Genomic DNA, 25584 nt, shown 5'->3' with positions numbered 1-25584 from the left:
AAGTTTTTTGGACTCATCAATTTTGATGCCTTTTAGTGCTTCAGCCGTTTTTTTTGTTTCACCTCTTCAACATCTGCAAAACATTTCCCTTTGAAGACTTTTTTCATTGGGGGGAAACAAGCAAAAAAAAAAAAGAAAGTTGCTTGGGATGAGAGTGGTGAGTAAGGAGGGGTGGGTCACGGGAATCATTCCGTTTTTGGTCAAAAACTGGCGAACACTCAGCACAGTGCACTGGTAAATCACCCATCATGAAATGGGCAAACGCCTTGATAAGAGTCTTCAGAAAAAACTTAAACTGAAACTGAATGCAGCCTCTCACAACACCACCGGCTGGTACACTGATACAGATGGGTCTAGTGGGAGAAGCCTGTACAAGGGACCCACCCTCCAGAAGATACTTACGGTTATTTGGTGGAGGATTTTGATGTCCCCGCCCCTGCTATTCACAATGGCCTTGTAATTTAAAGAACTTGCTTAGACTCAAAAAATAAATTTTAGATAGTACTATTAAAAGTAAGAAAAATATCCACAAGACTTAAAAACAATATACTTTGTGTTGAAATTTTGAATAAACCAATCCCTAGTTTCAAAGTGCTTAGGTTCATGTTGGAGAGGCATTGGTCTTAACCAGTTGAGTTAAAAGCAGAATGTCAAAGATGAATTTATTTACTTTACTACTAAAATAAACTCTAGAAGTAGAAATACAGTTGGATTTCGCATATGAGACGCTGCAGGCTATTTGGTTAGAGCAAATGCAGATTAGATGGTCCTTCGTCCTACGCTGCAATATCATTCCATTAAACTTTTATTACCAAAGGAAGGCATTTAAGGCACCACACTTTATAAACAGCTGAGCAACTGATGTGTATTAGAATTAGGGGTGTTTATCATTCCTTATCATTTAGTTAAAGCCAAAAAATAAGTATAATTCCTTGTATAAGATTTGTGTGCAGATATTTACATTTCACCAACAAATGTGGTTTGCTGAGCCTGTTTCAAGATCCATTACTGTAGGGGTTTGGTGAGGTTTTCTGCAGCTCCACTCCAGAGCTTGGTTTTGGGATTACCCTGGAGCCAGCATATTGGTGAGAAGAGTGGGAACTGGCTTTTGGAATAGCCGTCTGCAGGCCGCCCCTGCGGTGTGGAGACAGAGTCCTCGGAGAGGGTGCCTCTCTGGTCAGCTAGCTGATTCTTGTGTCCTGAAAACAGATGAAAACCTCAGGGTTTCCGGAAAAAAGAACAACAGCCCCCTCAGAAATGTAGGGTGTGATTACAGATGAAAGATTAAAAGTTTAATGTTTTATCTTTTAAAACTAAAAATTAGCATTTATTTGCTTTGAGGTGGGGGGGGCGGAACCAAGCTAATAGATGTAAATTTGTGGTTGACAGTTTATTTTGCTTGTTTGTGAATAATATTGGTAGCAGATTTCTGTTGTTTTTGCCGTTTTCCACATAGCATAAAAATGAAACATCCTTTTCTGTCTTGTTTGTGATCACAACTTAACTAGTTGCTTATGAGAGGAATTGTGTCCTCAGTTAAGAATTTTAAAAAGTTTCAAAACCCAGATGGCTAGGGTGGAAAAACATTCCATTTGAATACTCCATTTAGACTTGGAAGCATTGTGCTCATGAAATAGGGTCTTACTTATAATGTATGTGAGTGTCCTTGAGGAGATAATTTAGGTATGTGTATGATTTTATTCAAGGTGAGCCTACAAGCTTCTAGCTACATTAGGATTTCCTTTAAAATTATTGCAAGGTATAGTTACTAGAGGGTATTGTGCAATCTCTTTTGACTAGTATTTGTTTTTGTTTTAGTAACAGCCTTTTCATTTTTATTTCTAACACTTAAAACTATGTCGAATACTATTTTATGTTGTTCATGTCAACAATATTGCAAAATTTCCCCAGTGTTCTATCATAATCCTCTGAATCCTGTGGAATGGAAAAGAAATAGAGATTCTGTAATGAGCTGCGAGAGGTTTTGTTCTTTTTACCATTCCCTTTTGTAGCCTAGTCTTGATGGAATACTATCTAAGAGTAATTTCTTATTTTGATTCTTTGTAGTGATTCATAGCAAACCTATAGGCTTACATATCTTTGGTAATACATGTTAGTCTGTTTCTCTCTGTCATCGGTGGATGTACATATATACAGTTTGCCTGATCACTAATGAAAAATAAGTCTGAAAACTTTTCAACTACGTAAAAAGAGGCGATACATACATGTGTGTACATGTACATGTATGTGTGTATACATACACATTTATATATTACATGTTTATATTTATATATTTTTATATGTAATAGATACACATCTTTTTTGGTGTATTGGAAAAAATTCTTTAAACTTAATTCATGTGAATAATCAGGAAAAATTTACTTAAAATCTTCCTTTACCATAAGTGACTAATTTACTTCTGGAATTAAGTTTTTGATACATACACTCTAAATCATTGGATGTGGTTTCTTCCTTTATGTTGGAGTTTGAATGAACTTTAGGACACAGGTGTTTAAAGATGGTAGGTAAAGAATGATCTGACAAATGATAGCCTTAGGCTATGTGGACACTCCCCTTTCCCTTATTGATAGTTTTCTTTGATTTCCTCCACTCTCCTTGACAATGTGTCAGTTGTTCTGTTTGCTCTTTACATACGTTTCTTTCTTAGGCCTTTTATAATTTGCATAGTGTAGTTTAGAACCAGCGCAAAATACAGAGTTCAGGGGCTGTGATGTATGGATCGCATTGTGTACTTCCCAGCACTGTCTGCTCAGTACACAATAACTGCAGTGTGGAGGAACCTACACGGAGACAGTGATGGTGTTTTATAAAACGCCAGTGGTGTGTGGCGTTGACTGCAATCTGCCGGGTAAGCAGTTGCACAAATTCCTTCAAGTTGAGAGGCCTCCAGAAATGTCATGTTTTGGACTCAATAATGAATGCCACAAATAACAGCACAGGCACGGGGGACTTGGCTCAGCGTCTCAGATTCCAGCCTGCCTTTCTTCAGCTGGGACTGCTGTAGATTGCTTTGCCCTCTTTTTTTTTTTTTTTTGAAATGCTCCCCAAAGCTAGTCTTTCAGTTCCTGAATACTATACTTTAAACCCATCTAAATTGTCTTGTTTTGTCTCTCCCCTTTGGATATCTCTAATGTATTATGCAATCTTTTAAAGGAAAAAATATCTGATACCTGAAAAGTAGATCGAAGGACTTTTTTTTTTGTTTTGTTTTTTTTAAACTATTGATTTTATATTGCTGGTCAATGGTGTAAGTGGGGTTAGGGAGAGGCAGACAGGAAAAACAGATTACAAAGCTTATTGGCATTTAAAATAGAGAAAGTAAGATTTCTCTTTGAAAATGTACTTGAAGAGTTTTACTAACAGTTGTATGGTTTTAATTGTTTAATTACTTGGTATTCTATTACCAGAATAGAGATTTGCAGTTTGTGCTCTATACAGATTCTACCTAAGAAGGGGTACAAAGCAAAGGCCTGCTTCAGGTTGCAAGAGTAGATTAACGGTGAAACAGATGTCTTAGTGAAGGAATGCGTAGAGACTGAAACGCCCCACAGTCCCCTTCTTCATTAAGGTGGGACCTGGCCGGCACCTAGGGGCAAGGGTCAGATTAGTGTTTGTGCTTTTGTCATCCCACTAGTTCCCAAGAAATATTTGGACATGCTCTATATTACTAAGGAAGAGTTTAAGTACAATGTAGTAGAATTGTGAGAATAAAATGTGAATCTGTGGCTGCTCTTCTCCCAGAATCTGTTTGGCAGTGTGTGTTGTTGAGTTCCCTGAATATCTATGGGCTGGTGGTCTGTGAGCCAGGTCCAGCAGATTGCATAAGACTGTGAGCCGCAAGGCCTCAATTCTGGACTCGACTCTGCCAACTTTTTGCCTGGTTTCATGGCACCGAGCCATTCCATCCAACAGATATCTTGGCCTACTGGTGAGCTAGTTACTCAGTGAGGTGCTGCCATCGGATACTTACTTTGCTTAAGGAACTCAGTCTCCAGAAGTAATAAGCCTCAAAAGGAGAAGAGTGTAAGAGTAAGTACCATAGATATGAAGTAAATTGTGGGAAGGAGAAAGATGGATATTTGGAGACTGGAATAAGCTTCATTGGGAAGAAGTACTTAGAGATTTGTTTAGAGATAGGGTTTCAACAGTTGGAAATCAAGGTAAAAAAGAAATTTAGAGTATTTCTTGGCAAATCAGTAGGTCCGTTCCTTCCCCTACCCCGATCAGTACCCCCAAATTGCTATACCAGCTAGTGAACAGCTACATCTGTTGGTATCTTTGATGCAAAATACCTGTGCATTTTGCTTAGTTAACAAATGTATATTTATAGTACTTTTCATGCAATAGAATTTAAGTTGTTTGTAAAAAGAAAAATCAAAATAATGATAATAGGAAAAAATAAGAATTCAGTTCTTTAAAAGAAATTCAGGAAATCAGACTGAAAATTTAGATCGTCTAAACTCTGTAACCTCACTTTCCTCATTTGTGAAATGAGATTGGGTGACATAACTGAAAATTCTTTAATCATATTTAAAATCAATTATTATTTTTAGAGCAATTCACAAAGGTCCTGTGATTTGAGCTGCCTTTTTATGAATCCATGTAATATGCCAAACATTTTAAGTGCTTTAAAATACACTTTATGTAGCCCTGGCTGGTGTGGCTCAGTGGATTGAATGCTGACCTAAGAACCAAAGGGTCACCAGTTCGATTCCCAGTCAGGGCACATTGCCTGGGTTGTAAGCCAGGGCCCCAGTTGGGGGCATGTGAGAGGCACCCACACATTGATGTTTCTCTCCCTCTCTTTCTCCTTCCTTTCCCATCTTTCTAAAAATAAATACATAAAATCTTTAAAAGAAATAAAATACTCTTTATTTAATTCTCTTATCACCATTATAAGGTGAGTATTTTTATTTTAAAGAGAGGAAACTGAGGCACGGCAAAGTTAAATAACTTGTCTGAAACTACACAGCTGTTAAGAGGTAGGGTTAGTACTCTTGGATTCTATCATAGGTTATGCCTTGGTTCCTCTCCTTCAAATGGTGAGAGTTATTATGTACGGATGTGTGTCGTGAGCAGTGTGAAGGCGAAAAAGAAGTTGTGAGCCAGTGGGTAGCATACTGTTAAAGCGTAGGCAGCACGTTTGATTGCAGATTAGTACTCATAAAAAGTAATAATTTGGGACATTTAATATGTAGCATGTAATACCTGTCTCCTGATAATCTGACACATTTTTTTTATGGAATAAGAAGAAATATGCTATTTTGTTTGCCCCTTTCAATTAGCTTCCAAAAGTAGATCAGTTTTAGGTTTTTTTCTTGAATAGCTTCCCTGGGTTTTCTCTTATATATTCTTTCCTAGCTTATGTTTCTTAACTTCTTGCCGTGATGCTTTTTATTTATTTATTTATTTCTGAGGCATTTGTTAAAAAGAAAATTGTCTATTTCTTTGGGTTTGCTTAATGTGTACTTCCCTCAGTAGGTGTTTTTTGGGAGTAAAGCATTTTACTTTCTTCTGGCCTTGCTAATAATAGGAGCTGGCCCAGGAATACCAGCCACTCCACTTGTTACTTACATCCTTTCCTCCTCACGCTGCAGTCTGTGGAGACAGTAATCATACCTGACCTGCTTCTCTCTCATTTGCCACCATGAGCATCAGGTGAGACAGTACCTTGGGGGACACACCCTTTGTAATTTGCGGTGGCCTTCACATGTGTCACTGGGACAAACTACATAGTGATGTTAAAAAAATTTTAGTCTCAATTTTTTTCCATATGCATTTTATGTTTAATTGAGACTAAAAGTAGTAAGATATCTACTGTTTTATTTTCTTCCTTTCTTGTTGATCTTAAGATTTTTTTTTTTTTCATCATCATGCAGCTTTTTGGAGTATCAATGGATTTTTATTCTTTTAATAAAATTTTTATTTTTCTTATTTTCTTTATTTCTAGTCATTCAATGGCTTTTCAGAGTATCAGTGGATTTTTATTCTTTTAGTATAACTTTTTATATTCTTACAATCCTTTATTTCTAGTCATTCTCTTACAATTTTATTGGAATATTGTTTTTCTAAAGGACTTTTCTCCTCTTTAAAAAAAAAGCAATGATTTCTTGCATACTTTTTTGAATGATAATTGTTTTCTAATATTTCCTTCTGGTTTCTTTAGCAAATCATTTTTAGAAACAAAGCTCTTCCATTATTTTAAAAGAATGAATGTCAAATAAACCTTTTGAATGTTAATGAGTGTAGATAATTAATTAATGGAATAAAGTGATTGTAGATTAATAGATTTTATTTTATCTGGCTGGAGAACTGTTGAGTTTCCTTAATTTGAGAGATTTAGCATTTATTAACCATTATGTCTTAATATACCCTCTCCCTTATTCTCGTCTTCATGGAGAATTTTAATGAGCTAGATGTAAACCTTCTTAATTTTGTCTTCCATATCTGAAAATTCCTTAATATTTTTCATCTCCTTGTGTTTTTGTGCATTCTGAGTAGTTTTCTTCATATCCATTTTTCAGTTCATTGGTTTTTTCTTTAGCTGTGTCAAACCCTGTGCGTTTGGTTTACAATTTAATTATTACAGTTTTTATTTCTAAATGTTCTATTTGATTCTTTGTAGAATCTGCTTTGTGATACTTTTCCTTTGATGATATTGTAAAATTTCATTTATTTCTTTAATTATGTAAAACAAACATTTTATACATGAGAATTACCATCATCTACAGTCTCTTAAGGTCTGATGCTGATGCTGAATCTAACTCTTAGTAGTAACAACTGGTTTCCTTGTGTTTGAATTTTTTGTTATGTTTGTTGAGATTTCATCTATGGAAATTATTTTCTTCTGCCAGACAGCTGGGCACATCCAATCCAGTTTAAACTGAATTGTCTTTTTTGGTGTTTTTAAACCAAAAAGATAATGTTAATTAATGCCAGTCTTCAAATTTGCATGAGGGCCAGATCATCGTAATTCTCTACCTCCTTTCTTGAGCTGTGTTCTCTTGAACACTAATTCTGCTGTGGAATAAGTTAGTATTTTATTTTATTTTACTTTAAACTTTGTTTCATTTTTAGCAAGAGAAAATAACCAAATTCAAAACATACATATGTATGGGGACCCTGCATATGTGATCGAGTCAGGACCCCACATACAAGAGAGGCTCAGAGACAGAAAGGGGGATAAGACATTCTGAGCTAGGGATGCGGTAATGCACCTTGGGGGTGTCAAAGGGCATTGCAGGATGATAAGAAGAGCAGATGTTTGGTAAATAAAATTTGGCCCTGCCATGTAGGTGGGTCAAAAAGGTTATTGCAGGTAATCTTTTATGGGGAAGGTCTGTAATTCAAATTCTTGTAGGCAGTTACGATGAAGTTTCTCCTGAGCCTGCAGCTAAAGTCACCTGTAGCTTCAAATAGTCTGCATACCACTGCAGCACAGCTTGGGGTGACTTGTTCTGGACCCCCATAGTCCCCTCTGAAACGTCCCTGGAAGTTTCACTTTCTGGAAGTTGGGTTGGTAGATTGTTCTTTATGTCATTAAACCAGTCTCAGTCTTGAGAAAAGTTCAGTTCAGTTAAATACTTGTGTCTCACTTTTAAAAGATAGCAGGGGTTTTTTTTGTTTGTTTGTTTTTTGTTTTTGTTTGCCAAATTTTGAGAAGCATTAGGTTGAATGATAGGACATGAGTTTTTTGTTTCATCATAGAACTTCTTAGGGTACCTGTCTTAAATGCAAACAGGACTTTTGATGCTTAGTAGTTATATACAGTACCCAGAATTTTTCTTGTCCCACTCTATCCCCTTTCTGGGGATATGGGTATATAGGTGGACCATCTCATGAGACCCCTGGAACATATTTTGGCAAATACAAGTCTGCTTCCCAATACCTTTGTGTTTTGCTTACTGTCTTCTCATTGTCTTTTCCTCTGTGTTTGTACTTCTCTATGACTTTGTGTGTCTATACATAAGTCTGTGTGTGTATTCGTCTTGTGTGTAACCTCCATATAGGAAGATGTGATTGTATCCGGTAATCTTATCCCCAGAGTAAGACATAGTCTTTGGGTAGAGCTCTTGTGTCAGGCTATCTCATAGGCCATTGATCATTTGTCTTTGGATCCGTTGGACAAGGTACCCGGTTATGTCCGAAGTGGTAGATTAATAAGACTTTTTGAGGGGTGGTGGGGGGGTGTTTCCTTTTTATTTTCTGTCTTGGCCAGTTGAATATAAAGTTCCTGAGACCACGTAGATCTTATTTATTGTTATTTCCCCAATATCTTATCATAGGAACTGATGCATATTAGATGTTGTATCAGTACGTATTGAGCCTTTTAGAATGGCAGGCCCTCATGGTCATCGGAGAGTAGGACAGAATATCCGTCAGTCATATTGCATGGCTAGTCCATTACGGATGGGTTACTTTTTTTCATCTATTGTATCCTCCAGTATCTTTGGAATAAAAATTGTCTCTGTCAGAATCTAAACATCCAAAGTAAAAAATTAAGTTCTTTTGAGTATTCTGTTTCTCTGCCTTAAAAAAAATCATTTCCCTCTTTAAGATTCATTTCAGATGTCAGTCGTGGTGAAGCTGTGATTTTTCTCACATTCTGATTCCAATCTTGGTGTTCCCATAGCACTTTGTATATGAATCTTTCAGCACGTGTCTCATAGTATTGTTGCATTTTTTGTCTTTCCAGTCAGACTTTGCATTCATTGAAGGTGGAGATGCTGAATGGAAGCTTAAATGATATGTGTGTGCAGTTAAGATCTTATCAAGCATTTAAAATATCTGTTTCGTGGAGAGAGAAGGAGAGAATAGTAGAGAAGCAATCTGAGTATCTAGAAGATATTTTGGCAGTTTTTTAGTTGTAGGCTAGTAAAAGAACAGTTGGGAATAGAATTCAGCTACGATTGAGTAAGGCACTTAGTTTGGCACTTGGTCATATACTATCTTACTGGGTTAATCTGACCCTTACAGTGAGCTGTTAAAAAAGCTGTGATCTCACTTTACATTTTACTTTAGGGCCACTAAGTGGTTTGTCCATTGTCACATTCATCTAGTTAAATAGTAAAGTGCTTACGGAATGTTGAGTGAGGTGGGGCTGGGTCTGATCCCAGCTCATGCTGATGCCCCGCTCTGCTGCCCAGCCTCCCAACACTACATTGTGGTGGTGAGCTTTGTGGATGTTTCCCTCTTAATCTTAGAGGGGAATTCTGTCCACTAGAGCATGTTTCTATTTTTGAAACATACCAGTGAGGAAGTATGATTTATTAACAAAAATTGACTCTACACCAATGTTGGAATGTGCTCTCCCTTTGAACGGAGGGTATATATTTATAGACAACAGTTGTCTTAAATATCTTTTTCACTGTAATTTCAAATAGCATTATAACCAAATGAAATAGTATGCATCTCGTCTTGACTCTTGTCACGTTTCTTCTGCGATATCTGCAGCTACTAAGTTTCAGTATTTTGCTATTTTGAAAGTAGTTGTCTTTATAGTCATAGAAACAATCTTTGAGAATTATATCTGATTAAAGGTCAACTTCTTGTATAAGCTTCCATTGACTTTTTTTAGTGTCTTTTTAAGTAAGAAGATAATTCTTTATAGTAGATAAAATGTCCTCTGTGACTCGTTTATACCTCATAATAAAGCATGGTGGGTGATAATCTAAGTAGATAAATGTGGCGGGAGCTCTAAAAGCTCGCTCCCTTTGTTACCTCAGGTAGGGAAAGTTCCTAATTACAACTCAGGCACGGAAAGTATAGCTGTAGTCAGTCACTGTGAGCCTTAGCCGGTGCAGTGTCACCTCATTTACAGTATGTTACATACAGGTATTTTCTTCAGCTCCTGTTGTGCCAGCCAGTCTTCTACTCATTGGAGATTCAGGAGTGGAACAATGTAGAGATTCAGGACATTCAGAACAATGAAATTAATGCAAGAGAAAGCAAATTCTAGCTTAGATTATCGATCACCTTTAAAATATTCTTTGCTATTATTTGCAACCAGATCTCACATCTACTCCAGCCTCCTATAAAGAAGAGACAGTGGGTTTCACTGCACATTTAAGAAAATAACTGTCATGATTTCAGCCACCCTCTTCTCATAAAATTATTTTAAAATACCTCCAAATTCAGTTTTAAATGTATATATTAATAATTCTTGCAGATTAGATAATAAAATTTAGAACCTCTCATTTTAAAAACTTAAAGCAAAGTTTCATATAAATGAAATTAGTCATTTTTCATGTTCTAAAACTCTCCAGCTTATAAACAATAGGAGCCAGTATTGATTAGGCACAGTGTTCTAGGCTCTCTCTATGTATTACAGCTCATTTAGTACTCACCATGCCCTTTGTGGTAAATTTTATTATTCCCCTTTCAAGGATGGGCAAAATTAGGCAATTAGAAGTTGTGTCCTGTCCCTGGTTATATAGCTTGTAAATAATAGGAATGCATTCAGAACTTTGGTATTTGGAATCCAGATCCCAATACTCTTAATTTACTATACTATATTTCTATGTACTTTAAATGCAAGGACATATAAACACCTATCTTAAATGTACTTATTAATTTAATTTTCTGGATATGTAGTGATGTGAATAGCACATTGTCTGTCATATTGTAATGTAATCTATGTGGCTTTCTTCCTCATTACTATTTGAATTAATTTATTTTTTAAGAATATTACTATAAAAGGTTTAATAATAGTAATTCTAGATTCTCCTTTGCAAACATTTCACGCATGCATTTCTTACCTCTGCTCCCACAAAGAGGGGGACTAAAAGGTTAGAGGAGAGAAATAAGCCCTTGAATTGAGTTTCTGTGAAAACTATTGTTTGTAACCCCTTATCACAGTTATACTTATTTGAAATTATTAATAAAATGTCTTTTATATCTTACTACATTTTTAAAGGTACAGATGTGGGAAACTTTAATTTTCACACACTGGATAACTAACAAGTATGTACTTTGATAGTGTGAGGACATTCATCTTGAGGACAGAAAAGTCTGGTGGCTTGTTCATTTTTCACTTGCAGTGGTGGTTGCTTACATCGCTGTTGTGGGGGGGGTGTGGGGGCGGGGGGGGGGGAGGGAGGCGATGTGACCTGACCTTGCAGTTGGGCATTCTCAGGGGTGTGCATCTTAATTGGAAATGAGTCACCGCTTTATGTTTTGCCATTGATTACACAATGGGCTTTTCTTCCTTGTCTGTCAAAGGCTTTTACATCTCTGCTGATAGCAGCTTCTTAAAAAAACAAAACACAAACTAATACAAAAATATGTTAAATCCTAGAGGCAGCTGATTTATTGTCCCAGTTCCATTACCTTATATTTTTAAACTTTGTTCTAAAGCGTTAATGCTAGATCATTCTCAAAAAAAAAATTATAGCTTGTATTGAAAAAAAAATTCTTCTACAAATATCACAGAACAAAATCAAACCTAAGTGCTGATGGGATCAATTGTATTAGGCTACACTGAGGAATAAGGCTAAATGAGTTTCCTAGAGGGCAGCATACCTTGTAAATAGATAGGACATGAGCAATTCTGAGGAATTGAGTCAGTTTGCACATATTTTTATATGTTTTATAAATAAGTGAACTCTTAGCATTTTACTTTTTTAATCCTTTTGTATTTATATAGAAAAGCATAAAACATGGAGTGTCTTTCTGATTATGTGTGTTTATTTTAGAATTTATGCTTTGTATAGTTATAAAAGATTAGAAAACAAATGTATTATTTTAAGCTAAGAAATGTTATAAGATGCTCTTTATTAGTAGTACTCATGGAATCTCTAGTGCTTGAAAAGTAAAGATATTATTTCTTTTCCCTCAGAAAAGTGCTAAGGGACAAGTGTTATTTGACAAAGTGTGTGAACATCTCAACCTCTTGGAGAAGGACTACTTTGGACTTACATTTCAGGAAAGCCCTGAGCAGAAAGTAAGTGAAGTTTCAAGTTCATTTATATTGTTTTAGAAAAATACTGTATTTTTCTTTATTAGTGCCAAATTCAGCTTTAAAATAAACATATTTTATGTTTTTATTATGACATATTTTATGTTCCTTGTAGGAATTTGGTACATACTGAAAACTTGTGTAGGGAGAATCACCTATAACTTTTTGCTATTGTGTGTACCTGCTTTTTCACTTATATTATAAGCAGACATAATAGAATGCTCACAAACTTATTAGAGACTGAAAGAACTGATTCAAAAATAATTTTTTTGTTTTTGTCCCAGTTGTTCCTAATTTTTATTGTTTATTCTCTTCTTCCATTTCTTTTTTAAAACATATATTTTATTGATTATGCTATGACAGTTGTGTTGATTTTTTTATTCCCCCCTTTGTTCCTCTCTACCCGGCAACCCCCATTCCCTCAGGCGGACTCCCCCCCGCCCCCCATTGTTCACGTCCATGAGTCATACGTATAAGTTCTTTGGCTACTCCATTTCCTATACTGTACTTTACATCCTCCCGGCTATTCTGTAACTACCTGTTTGCACTTCTTAAGCCCCTCAATTCTTTGTCCATTTCCCACACCCTCCTCCCATCCAAATGGTCTCCATATCCATGATTCTGTCTCTCTGTTCTTGTTTGCTTGGTTTATTTTTTAGATTCAATTGTTGATAGGTATGTATTTTTGCATTTTATTGTTCATAGTTTTGATCTTTTTCTTTTTTAAAAAATATTTATTTTTAGAGAGGGGAAGAGAAGGAGAAAGAGAAGAGAGAGAAACGTCAATGTGTGGTTGCCTCTCGCGCACCCCCTACTGGGGACCTGGCCCTGCAGCCCAGGCATGTGCCCTGACTGGGAATCAAACTGGCAACCCTTTGGTTCGCAGTTTTGACACTCAGTCCATTGAGCCACACCAACCAAGGCTGATCTTTTTTTTTTTTTAAATAAGTCCCTTTAACATTTCATATAATAATAGTTTGGTGATGATGAACTCCTTTATTCTAGTCTGGGAAGCTCTTTATCTGTCTTTTGATTCTACATGATAGCTTTGCTGGGTAGAGCAATCTTGGCTATAGGTCCCTGCTTTTCATGACTTTGAATATTTCTTGCCAGTCCCTTCTAGCCTGCATAGTTTCTTTAGAGAAATCAGCTGACAGTCTTATGGAAATCCCCTGTAGGTAACTAACTGCTCTTCTCTTGCTGCTTTTAAGATTCTCTCTTTATCTTTAACCTTTGGCATTTTAATTATGATGTGTCTTGGAGTGGGCCTCTTTGCATCCATCTTGTTTGGAACTCTCTGTGCTTCCTGAACTTGCATGTCTATTTCCTTCATCAAATCAGGGAAGTTTTCTTTCATTATTTTTCCAAATAGATTTCCAGTTTCTTGCTCTTTCTCTTCTCCTTCCAGCACCCCTATGATGTGAATGTGGGAATGTTTGAAGCTGTCTCAGAGGCTGCTTGCACTCTCCTCATATTTTTGGATTCTTTTTTTCTTCTTTTTGTTCTGATTGGTTGTTTTTTGCTTCCTTATGTTTCAAATCATTGATTTGATTCTCAGCTTCATCTACTCTACTGTAGTTTCCATATAAATTGTTCTTTATTTCAATTAGTGTATCCTTTGTTTCTGACTCTATCTTTTTTATGCTGCTGAGGTCCTTACTAAATTCCTTGAAGCATCCTCATAACCAGTGTTCTGAACTTTGTATCTGATAGATTGTTTATTTCCATTTCATTTAGCTCTTTTTCTGGAGTTCTTATCTATTCTTTTATTTGGGTCATATTTCTTTGTTTCTTCATTTTGACAGCCTCCCAGTGTTTGTTTCTATATATTAGGAAGAGCTGCTTTGGCTGGGTGTCTTGGTAATATGGCCTAATGTAGTAGGTGTCCTGAAGGGTCCAGTGACACAACTTTCCTGTCACCCTAGCTGGGTACTCAAGGTGTGTGCTGAGTACCCTCCTCTTGTAGTTAAGCCTTGGTTGCTGTTGGCAGATCAATGGGAGGGATTTACCCAGGTCAGTCAGCTGCAAGAGCATTCTGTGATCACTGACCACCAGCCTCCAACCTCCTTAGAGGATTAGCTGTGCAGAGGCAGGGTGGTGGTGTTCCAACATGGTCTGTAGCTGTCCACTGGGTGCGGTGGCCCTGAGGTTTCTCAGGTGGTGCAGACCAAGGTCAGCCCCCACCTGCGTTTTGTTCAGGGCCACCTTGCCTGAGCTATAAAGCAGAGATGGCTGCTAGTTGTGCTGGGGTTGGAGATTCCCAGGTGAAGCCAAGGTGTGAATCTAGGCTGGCTGCTGCTAGTGCTGGGTCTGGGGCTCACTGGGGCCAGCTGTTGCTTTTTTGAGATATTCCTCCCAAATTTTTATCCACCACATGTTGGTGTGGGACCAGCCCTTTCCATGTCTGTGCCTCTCCTACCAATTTGGATGGATGGATGTGGTTTCTTTAATTCTGTAGTTGTCAGACTACCGTTCAACTTGATTTCTGACAGTTTTGAGTGATGGTTGTTGAAAATTTTAGGTGTGATATTGATGTGGTTGTGTGAAGAGGTGACCCATGTCTGCCTACCTGTCCATCTGGACCGGAAGTCCACAAACATTTATTTGAAGTTTTAGCTCTTGAATTTACCTGTATATTAGGAATTAAGCATCCTTGAAAAGCAGGAAAGGAGGCTTAATGGAAGGAATGTTAAGAGGAGCCATGTGTACTTGTGTTTAGTTTTAAGAGAGAGCATTTGCCTTGCTGAAAAGACCTTTGTAGATGTGTGAGGTGAAAGTGTTCCCTGTTGTTGGGGCATTGGAGGTGAAAAAGGAGACGGGGCCCAGCCCAACTCAGGAGGTTCTGTTTCACCAGCCAGGACCCTGTGGAGGTCTGCCTGATATCAGGAAGGCGTTTAGATGGTTTCTGCTCCAGGAGTTTTCCATGACACTAAGCAGGAGCATAAGAGTTCTATAACGATTAATGGTAATCTCAGGGAACTTGAGAGCTTTTTGGTTACATAGGTAAGTTAAAGAGAGAAAATTATCCAGTTCGGACAATTAGCCAGGCTCAACCTGTAGACTTCTGTCTTTGTCAGTTCAGGCTTTTCTAACAAAGTCCCTGATGACTTATAAACAATGGACATGTATTTCTGATAGCTCAGGAGACTGGAAAGTTCAAGACCAAGGTGCTTAGCTGATTCGTTGTCTGGCAAGGGCCTACTCCTGGTTCATAACAGTGCCTTCTCGTTGTGTCTTCTGATGGCGGGTGGGACAGGATGTTCTCTGAAGCCTCCTTTATATAATCCTATTCATGAGGGTTCTCTTTGCATAATCTAATCATCCCCAAAGGCCCCACCTCTGAGTACTCTCACATGGGGGATTGGGTTTCACTATATGAATTGGGAGTGTGGGAGTGGCGGGGGTGCAAACATTCAGCCTCTAACACTTCCCTCAATATTAGGAAAGGACTTTTCTATGTCACTGTCTGAGTGTTCAGATTTAAGCCTAGTGAAACTAGTGAGTATAGAAGAGTAAAGGTTTGGTCCAGGATTGCACCCTAAAGAGAAGCCCTTTTAAGTTTGTTATTGTGGCTGTGGGCAGATTCACTGTGTTCATTCTGTCTGAGGATGTCCAGAGCACTTGGTCACAGTGAACGGAGTTCCTTTTTAACATCTAACATTCACATCAGTCAACAGAACAGTTAGTAGATGAATATAGGCTGTCAGTTTTATTTATCTACATGCCATCATTGTTTGTATTTATATGTCCTGGTAATAAAATGCAGAGTATAAGGGTGATAATTACATATGAATTAAATTTTCTCAACTTGCTTAATGTCCTTGATGATAATTTGTGGTTTATTTCCACATTTAAAGTAAAGACAATTCAATTGCATGCCTTCCTGCTGAATAGTATGTGGGCATTCTTATTAGAACTCTATTTAGAATACTTTTCTCAGAAGTAATAACATATTAGACGTTTGACTAAATAAACTACACGCTCTTTTTAGACTTTAAATTATAAGGTAGTCTTGATAACATTTCCAATCACGTGCCCTTCTGTTGGCCCTCAAAGCTGGAAAAGAGAGAGTGGTAGGAGTTGGGCTATCATTATCCACTTTTTTTGAGATTACATATTGGTAGAGCCTTAGCAGTGTTCAGTGTTTGTAAGAAAGGGATACCATGCAGTATGGTGTAAAATACGTAGAATAATATGTCCAGTTAGTAGAAACAGGATATGCTGCAGTAAGAAGTCTGGTGTTTTTAGAACACTAGATTTACCTAAGGAAGAGTAGTATTTAGACAGAATGCACTGTTACTTATTTTGAGCCTCCCAGTATAGGCATCTAATTCATCTTTCACCTGACTCCCAGACTCATATACAACACTTACCTGGCTACTGGACACTACATTCAGTTGTCTAAATGCAAATTGGTTATTTTCCCTTTAAACTTCATCTATCCCCTGAAGAGTAGGTATATATTTCTTATGCTTCTTGTACCTCTTTTCTTTGCTTTTCACTCAACAAACTGTCTTTTCTTCCTGCTAATTTGCTTCTCCTGATTCTCTTTGTTCATAGTTCTTGCTTTGGTTCAGGCCCCTGTCATCTCTTGCTTTGACTATTTTATTTGTCTGCTAACTGTACTAACTGCCTAGTCCCAGGTGTCTGTGATCATTCTTCACACTGTTGCTAGGTTGAGCTTTCTGGATGCCTGTCCAGTTCTGGTACTCCCTGGCTTAAAACCATTTAATGGATACAATCGAACTCTCTTAGTGCAGTTCAACAGGCTCTTGGTCATGTGACTTCAGTCTTTTTTTCTTTTTTTTCCCTTAAGCTTCATTTCTCTGTAACATCTCACATACAGTCTATATTTAATCCATACCAATTTCCCACCTAAAAGGTACAAACAGTATCTGCTTGAGTGTATTATTTCTTACATTTGGAATATACTTTACATTTTTGCATCTGAATGCCTACTTTTCCTTAAGATCCAACTCCAGTATCCCACCCTATGACATTTCCTTGAGTGCTTCACCACCAGCCCACCTCCGCCTTAAAGAGAGTTGAGAGTTCCCTTATCTGTCATGTAGAGATTTAGCACAAATTTCTTTTGTGTGTCAGTCTTTCCCTCCATTCCTCTAGGAACTTCTCTAGGGTAAGGACCATACTTTTGTTTAGTCTTTGTAGCCTCAGTATATATAGACATTAAAAATATTTATTAAATTCTACCTTGGTGCCATCTCACAGCCATTATGGGAAGCAGTATAGTGTTACTCAAAAAATTATAAATAGAATTACCGTATGATTCAGCAATCCCACATCTGGCGTATATTCAAAAAAATTGAAAGCAGGGTCTGGAGGAGATAGTTGCATACCCATGTTCATTGTAGCATTAACAATAGCCAAGAAGTAGAAGCAACCCAAACGTTCATTGTTGGATGAATTGTGTAAACAAAAATGTGGTGAATGGAATATTAATGAGCCTTAAAAAAGAAGGAAATCCTGTCACATGTGATAAGACAGATCAACCTAGACGACATTATATTAAGTGAAATAAACCAGGCACAGAAAGACAAGTGCTAAATGATTCCACTTCCATGAGGTATCTGTAGTCAAACTCATGGAAATAGGAAGTAAAATGGTGGTGTCCAGGGACTGAGACTGAGGGAGGGGAAAAGGAGAGTTGTAGTTCAGTGCGTACGTAGAGTTTTAGTTTTGCAAGATGAAAAAGTTCTAGAATCTGTTTCACAACAATGTGAATATAGTTAGCACTGCTGACAAACAATAAAAAATGGTTAAGATGGTACATTTTATGTGTTTTTTGCCACAATTAAAAAAAAATACCTGTATGCAAACCAGCATACTACTTTGCATCTAGCAGTAAACAACTAAGACATAGACCCTACCTTCGCTAATGTCCCCACTTAATGTTCTAGTGAAGGAGACAGAGTAAAGGTCTGAATTACACAGTTACTAAATTTTAATTACTTCTCTACAGGAAAGATTCAGGGAAAACTTCATAGGAGAGAATGCTGCTTAAGCAGAGACCTAAAGTATAGCGGGCTTTGGCCAGGTGAAGGGGCATGGGAAGCACATCCGTAGCACCCCGAGGCAGAATAGCTGAAAACTGGAAGGAGGACTGTTGTGGTTAGTGAGCAGATGATGCAGTGAGGCTGGGGAAGAGGCCAGGTGTTGAGAGGGGTCAAATCATGCAGGGCCATCTAGGCTATATATTTAGGCTTGGGAGATTTCCTTTTTTCTCAGAAAAATGGTACGTCATTGATGGGCTGAAACAGTGATGTGAGAGAGCCAGCTTTGCCTTTTGGAAAGTCAGTTGGCTGTTAGAGGGACTGGAATGAGGGAATTTGAGCAGAACTGCTCCCCCAGAGCACACAGGTGGCCTCAAATTTGAGGTTGTGATAGTGAAAGTAAATAAGCTGACGATTTAAGAGAGATTTAGGAAGGAGGTAGAAGCAATCAGATGATTGATTGGGTATGAGGGCTGACAAACACCAAGAATTAGACCTGAGTTTCTGGATGGATGCAGGTGACATTCAGAGAGAAGGGGGAGGCCCCAGCGGAGAGAGTGGCAGTATATAACGTGATGTACTTTTAGACTTGTTAAGTGTTAGATCAGATAACTTTTGGAAGAACAAGTAAATCAGTAAGTTTAATTTTCGATATGTCTTAAGAGTGGAACCTAGCGCAGTATAAATACTCCAAAATACTCCAGGTGGAACCTAGCTCAGCAATACAGAGTGCAGAGGGGGGGTTTTGTTTCCTGAAGGGAAGGTCATATTTATATTGAGGCTCTTAGTTAGGCATACTTATTTATAACTTACTTTTTAAAAGAATCTGCAATGTCTTTTGCATATTCCAAAATAAAATAGATGTAATTATTACTAGCTAACCATTCTGGGAATCTTGCAGTGTAGCAGGCACTGTCCTAAGCACTTTCTTTCTTTCTTTTTTTTTTTCTTTTCAGTAATTTCTTACAATCCTTTGGTTTTCTGTGGTATCAGTTTTAACTCTCCTCTTTCATTTCTGATATTATTTTTGGGGCCCTCTCCCTTTTTTTCTTGATGAGTCTGCTTAAAGGCTTGTTGGTTTTGTTTATCTTTTCAAAGAACCAACTCCTGGATTTGTTGATCCTTTGAATTTTTCTATTAGTCTCATGTCATTCAGTACTGTTCTGATCTAGATTATTTCATATCTTCTTCTCTCTCTGGGCCCTCTCTGGGCTTTGTTTGTTGTTGTTTCTTCAGTTCTTGAAGCCATAGGGTTAGGTCATTTATTTGAAATGTTTCTATCTTTTTTTAGGTAGGCTTGTATTGCTATGAACTTCCCTCTCAGGACTGCAGTTGCTGTGTCCCATAGGTTTTGGACTGTTGTGTGTTTATTTCATTTGTTTCCAGAAACTTTTTGATTTCTTCTTTGATCTCATTACTGAACCATTCATTGTTTAATAGCATGCTATTCAGTCTCCATGTGTTTGAATGTTTTTGAGTTTTTTCCTTGAGGTTGGTTTCTAGTTTAAAGCCCTTTTGGTCAGAGAAAGTGCTTGTTATGATTTCAATTTTCTTGAATTTGTTAAGTCTTCTTTTGTGTCCTATCATATGGTCTGTCTTCGAAAGTGTTCCATGTGCATTTGAAAAGAATGCGTATTTTGCTTCTTTGGAATGAAAGGTTCTAGATATGTCAGTTAAGTCCATTTGAAATAATGCATTGTTCAGTTCCACAGTATCCTTGTTGATGTTTTGTTTGGAAGATCTATCTATTGTTGACCGTGGGGTGTTAAAATTCCCCACTATCAGTGTGTTGCTATCTATATCTTCCTTGAAGTCCTCCAAGATTTTCCTTTATATTCGGGGGCTCCTATGTTGGGTGCATATAAGTTTACAATGTTTATGTCTTCTTGATGGATTCTTCCTTGGAATATTATGAAGTGTCCTTCTGGGTCTCTTTTTATGGCCTTTGTTTTGAAACCTATTTTGTCTGATATAAGTATTGCTACCCCTGCTTTTCTTTTTTCTGTCCATTTGCTTGGAATATTTTTTTTCCATCCCTTTACTTTCAGTCTATGTAGGTCCTTTGTTCTGAGGTGGGTCTCTTATAGGCAGCATATGTGCACGTCATGTTTTCTTATCTGTTCAGCTACCCTATGTCTTTTGATTGGAGCATTTACTCCATTTACATTTAAAGTTATTATTGATAGGTACTTATTCATTTTTTCCCTTTGTACCTGTGTTCCTCTCTTTCTCACTCTTTTTCATCATCTTCTTAAAGCTGTCCCTTTAGCGTATCTCGCAGTGCTGGTTTGGTGGAGGTGTATTCTTTTAGTCTTCTGTCTGGGAAACTCCTTACTTCACCTTCCATTTTAATTGAGAGGCTTGCTGGGCAGAGCAGTGTTGGTTGTAGTACTTTTCATGACTTGGAATATTTCTTGCCACTCTCTTCTGGCTTGCTGTGTTTCTGTTGAGAAGTCAGCTGCTAGCCGTATTGATCTTCCTTATATGTTACTACCCTCTTTCTCCCTTGCTTCCTTTAGTGTTCTTTGTCTTTGATATTTGCCACTTTAATTATGATGTGTCTTGGAGTGGGTTTCATTGAGTTCCTCTTGAATGGGACCCTCTGTGCTTCCTGGACTTGTGTGATTTTTTATCTCCTCAAATTAGGGAAGTTTTCCATTATTTTTTCAGACAGATTTTCTATCCCTTTCTCCTCTTCTTCTCCTTTGTGGTATCCCTATTATACAGATATTATTACGTTTCAGGTTGTCCTGCATTCCGCTAAACGCCTCTTCATTCTTTTTGAGTCTTTTTTCATTTTCTTGCTCTTTCCGAGAGTTTTTTTTCTATCTTGTCTCCCAGCTCGTTGATTTGACCCTCTGCTTCATCTAGCCTGTTTTTGATTCCTTCTACTGTGTTCTTCAATTCAGAAATTGTATTTTTCATTTTCTCTTGCCTCTTATTGATGGTTTCTATGTCCTTTTTCACACTGATATGGGTTGCAGTAAATGCCTCGTAGATTCCCTGTAGTTTTGGTAATTCTCTCTGAGCTCACTGAGCTTCCTTAGAACCATTGTTTGGAACTCAATATCTGATAGTTTACTTGCCTCTATGTCATTTAGTTCTCTTTGTGGGGATTAATCTTTTCCTTTTTACTGGGGGGTATTTCTTTGTCTTCCCATTATTTGAGAGACTCTTCCTTTTTGCTTCTGCTTCTTGAATTGACCTGTCTTGATTTACTGACTTTGTGATGTGAACATCTTTGGTGGGAGACCACTGTTTTTTCTTTCTGGATCTGCCTCTGATGATGTCAGCTGTTGACCCTGTCTGACCTTAGGCAGTCTGTTTGAGATTTCCAGGAATCTCCTGTGTTCTAAGCACTTTGCTTGTGTTGTCTTGTACAGTTCTCAGAACAACCTTCAAAGGTGGTAGATATTATCAGCCACACTTTATAGATGCAGGAAGTGAAGGCATAGAGAAGTTCAATAATTCACCCAGACTCACCTAAGTAATAAATGTTAAAGATTAAAAACCAGTAAACTAGGAAGAAGGAAAAGAGAAAACTCAACAATTCTGAACTTTCTTTCAAAGGTAAAAATGAATATATTTTATAGCTCTCATAACTTGAAAAGTGGAAGAATACCATTTGCCTTAGAGGAATTTTTCATCTTATCAAATTCTGAAAGTCATCCTGCAAGACTTTCTATATGGGTTATCAAAGGTTGTTATGGGCTCTGTTTCCAGTATAAGTTTTCCAGTTGATGTTTCCATATAGTGTCAATAAATGTAAGGGACGGCCTGACTTACTGATGGTGATTCTATGAGAGTCTGTAACAGTGCTTCTTGAAATCACCCGGGAGCTGAATTTCCAGTTAGGAATCTTACTTCCACCCCCATTGTTCATTCATGTACTAACATGTATGCAACCTAGCCACACTGTCATTGCGCTCACTATGTATGCCATGATTCCTCCCTTTCAAGTTAAATAAGAGCACAATCACTGTTTACCTATGGGTTATTGATGGACATTAGAGCTATGTTACCATGTGGGATATGTCTTATTTCTCAGATGTCTTTGGACAATTACTAGATTGTTAACTTTTTGACAAATAATAGATTATTACCAAGTGTCTTAGTCTGTTTGGGCTGCTTTAACAAAATATCAGAGACTAGGTGGTTTATAAACAACAGAAATTTACTTCTTACACTTCTGGAGGCTGGGAAATCTAAGATCAGGATACTGGCAAATTCATCATCTGGGAAGGGCCCACTTCCTCATTCATAATGGCATCTTCCTGTGTCCTCATGTTTCACATGGTGGAAGGGGACAGGGGAGTTCTCTGGCACCACTTTTATAAGGGCACTAATCCCAACCAGGAGGGCTTCACCCCCATGACTTAATCACCTCCTGGAGGTCTCACCTCCTGATACATCACATTGTGCATTAGGATTTACACATGAATTTGAGGAGGATACAAACCTTCAGACCATAGCAGTGAGGCTAATATTATTCATGTATGTCAGCTTCCAGTAATTGAACTCAGCTCAATGATAGAACATACCCTATCCTAACTATCAGCTAGGCATTTATTACTAACTAGTTAGGGGACACGTTTAAGTTTTACTGCCTGATAAAGGGCCTGTGGTACGAATATTTTTTGTTGTTTTATAAAGGCAGATATGTGCATTTTAGAAATAGTAGCAGTTTAATACTGTTATAGAAATTGAAGATTGTGACTAGTATTCTGCATGTGGGGAGGGAAGGGACATTTTGCGTAGAAAAAGGGTAGTGGTTCCAGTGTGAATGACCGTAGTATGTGCGAGAAATTTCAAGTTGTTTGACAGGACTGGAGGATGTGGCAGTGCCATAGTCTCTTTGTACAGGAAGGACCTGTGAGGTCCAGGCAGGTGGGAAAGAGCAGCTGGGGACTTGTCTCTCTGAAGCTGTGTTTTCTCAGCAAGCTCAGTGTTTTAACTTATGTCATGGGTTAATTTGGGGGCTTTGTGGGGAGTAATGGTGGAGGTTATAAGAAAGCAGGGAAGGGATCATACCTTGGAAGGCCTTGTATCTTGTACTAAGGAGTCTAGATTTTTGTCCTAATGTGAAGGGTTTAAAATAGGAAGTGACACAGTCCAATTTGCATTTCAGTAAGAGTTACCTGTTCATGGTGTAGAGAGAGATTATAGGTGACTGAGACTGGAGGCAGGAATGTCAGGTGTCCAGTTAAGAGCTGATGGAAACTGGGACAGTGACATCGGGAGTGAAGGCAGAGAGACACAGATCGTGTCTGCAGGACTTCGATCGACTCTGAGGTACGCGGGTGAGTGAGGGGTTGAGGATAAACCCCGCTTCGAGCTTGGGTAGCTAGAGGGCTTGTCGGAAACTTTTACACAGGGAACTTGGAGGAGCAGCAGCACTTTGGAATTAGGGGGCAGAGATGGACTCTAACTTTAATTTTGCTAAGCTGGAAATGCTTGTACACTGTTGGCTGGATGATGTTTGGGGTGAAAATCAGGGTGTAGGTGAGGGCTGAGGTAAGTTAACAGTAAAGCGTTTGAGAGTGGGCGTAAACTATTATTTCAAGAAGCCTGGCCATGAAGAGAAGGACAGATGGGAGAGGGATACTAGAGGATGTAGGCTGGTGCCTTTCACGATGATGACATGTTCTATACCTGCTCTGTCTGGTGTGGTAGCTGCTAGTCACATACGGCTGTTGATCAAGACGGCAGGTGTGACTGAGGAAGTAAGTTAAATTTTATTTCCTTGTACAAATTTAAATTGGTGGCTATTATATATAACAGTGCAGAGAGTTTACTGGGGCAATGGCAGTTGGCATATTTGCTTGGATGGAAAAAACTTTGACTTTGGCTGTGGAAAGCCTAAGAAAAGGGTGAGTTTGAAAAAAAAGAAAGTAAGGATGATGGAAGAAGAGGTGAAGCCTTGAATAAAGAGAGTGACCTCATACCCGGAGCCTGCAAGATAGAGTGCAGTTGTAAACAAATCTGAGTTAAGTAAAGTGCAAAGTATCCTCTGAGAAAGGGGAGGTGAAATCCTCTGCTAAGAGTGACTAGGATAGCAGTGGGGACCCTGAGAGGCGGACTACTGAAGGCGGTCGAGTGGGTTGCTGTGGACAGTCCTGTGGAGAGTGGAGATCCCACAGTTGTGATGGCACAAGGATATATTGCTGTTTGTTTTTCTCTAATGGCCATCTGCACCCTGGATATGATAGTGGGGAAATGGAGGGTGAAAGAGGTCCACAGCTGGCTGTGTTCACGGTGGTTATGGTAAGAGGACAAACAGTTTAGAAAACTGGAGAAGCTGATGAGATAGTAATGACAGGGTCACAGGAAGGAACATAACGGAAGCTGAAATGGCCCGGCAGACTGGGCGAAATGGCTAGGGCCAAAGGAAGGAAGTTCAAGTTAAAGAACAGGTGCAGTGGGAAGAAATGGGTAGAAAACTTAGAAGGAGAGATAATTGTGTCTGAGAATGGCTGAGGAAGTCTAATGAAATGGAGAGCAAGTGTTCGGTCAGGAAAAGGGGTGGCTGAAGTCAAGGAGAAGTTAAGGTCATTAAGGCAGAGAATGTAAAGGTAAGGTTAAGTTTGGAGGGGTTTCCCTTAGGATTCTCGGTAACAAAAAAATATTAATGCTAAATAAGGAGCTCATAACTCCTTGTTTACTTTGTAGTTTCTCTTATGAAATGCCAGATGGAAATGCCCACACATATAAGCATACACTATTTTTTTTTAAATCTCTGTAGGTGCTTTATTCAGATGGTTGGCCATCTAAGAAGATGGCAGGTTTGTACCCCAAGAGACCATCTTAAATTCCATCTTAAACTGACCCTTTTTATAAGGAGGAGAAAAGTGTAGGTAAGGGGTTTGGCATTCAGGGGAAAAGTTAATCAGATAAAAAGCTGCAGCATTCTTTAATCTGTATCCTGGGCGGTGGGTGTCTCGTCCTGGAGCACAATGGCTCAGATACCATCTTGATGGCTTGAGTCCTCCTGAGGCCCAGAGGTGGACCTGCTATGGTCTCCTGGAGTCCAAGTGGGTCATACCCTCCTGTTCCTGAAACAATAGCTTTTTACATGCTTTGATTACTAAGCTTATTAGCTATTACCTGAAACTAGAAATTTTCTAACATTTGGGTCCCCCATCATTCCCCCACTGTTAGTTTAAACAGTTTATCTTATTTCTGTGAGATAAGTTTCATATTGAAATACTCATTTGGTTGTTGAGCATGTGTCTTAGCATTAGACTGTCTGGTAGAGGGCTTAGGAATACATTTAATTGCAGATCCACAACATGCTATGATAAAGCACAAAACAGTTTTCAGCACAATTGACGAAAGTTGCACACTGTTCAGCTGGGGCTACATTAGTGACTTTTATGGAAAACATTTCCCTGTCCTCCAGAGTTACCACAGGTCCCCAATTATAAATATTGGAGTAGGTTATTTTCTTATTGATATGCTGAAACAAAGTATAATTTCGAAGGCTTTCCAAGGGAGTACCAACACCTATAAGACATATAGTAAAAGTTTGTACAACCTAAGTTCCTCTTGTGAGACAAAATCCAGAGATGTTTAGGACATTTTTGCTAACTATGCCCA

At 38.2% G+C, this 25584-nt stretch overlaps 1 protein-coding gene across 12 annotated transcripts in view; it reads left to right on the top strand.

Moving 5' to 3' along the window:
* The window catches only part of EPB41L2 (erythrocyte membrane protein band 4.1 like 2), a 214260-nt gene that overhangs the window by 113446 nt on the left and 75230 nt on the right, over window positions 1-25584 (top strand). For all 12 annotated transcript variants that reach the window (XM_054569949.1, XM_054569954.1, XM_054569959.1 and 9 more), the window contains one exon: window positions 11858-11962. In XM_054569949.1, the coding sequence (XP_054425924.1) occupies window positions 11858-11962 (105 nt within the window). The remainder of the gene's footprint in view (window positions 1-11857; window positions 11963-25584) is intronic.

This window comes from Pteronotus mesoamericanus, unplaced genomic scaffold (assembly GCF_021234165.1).
Source record: "Pteronotus mesoamericanus isolate MK-2021 breed Mesoamerican mustached bat unplaced genomic scaffold, CSHL_Meso_final contig_20, whole genome shotgun sequence".
In the NCBI taxonomy this organism is placed as follows: Eukaryota; Metazoa; Chordata; class Mammalia; order Chiroptera; family Mormoopidae; genus Pteronotus; species Pteronotus mesoamericanus.
This window is presented reverse-complemented; position numbering and strand designations above follow the sequence as displayed.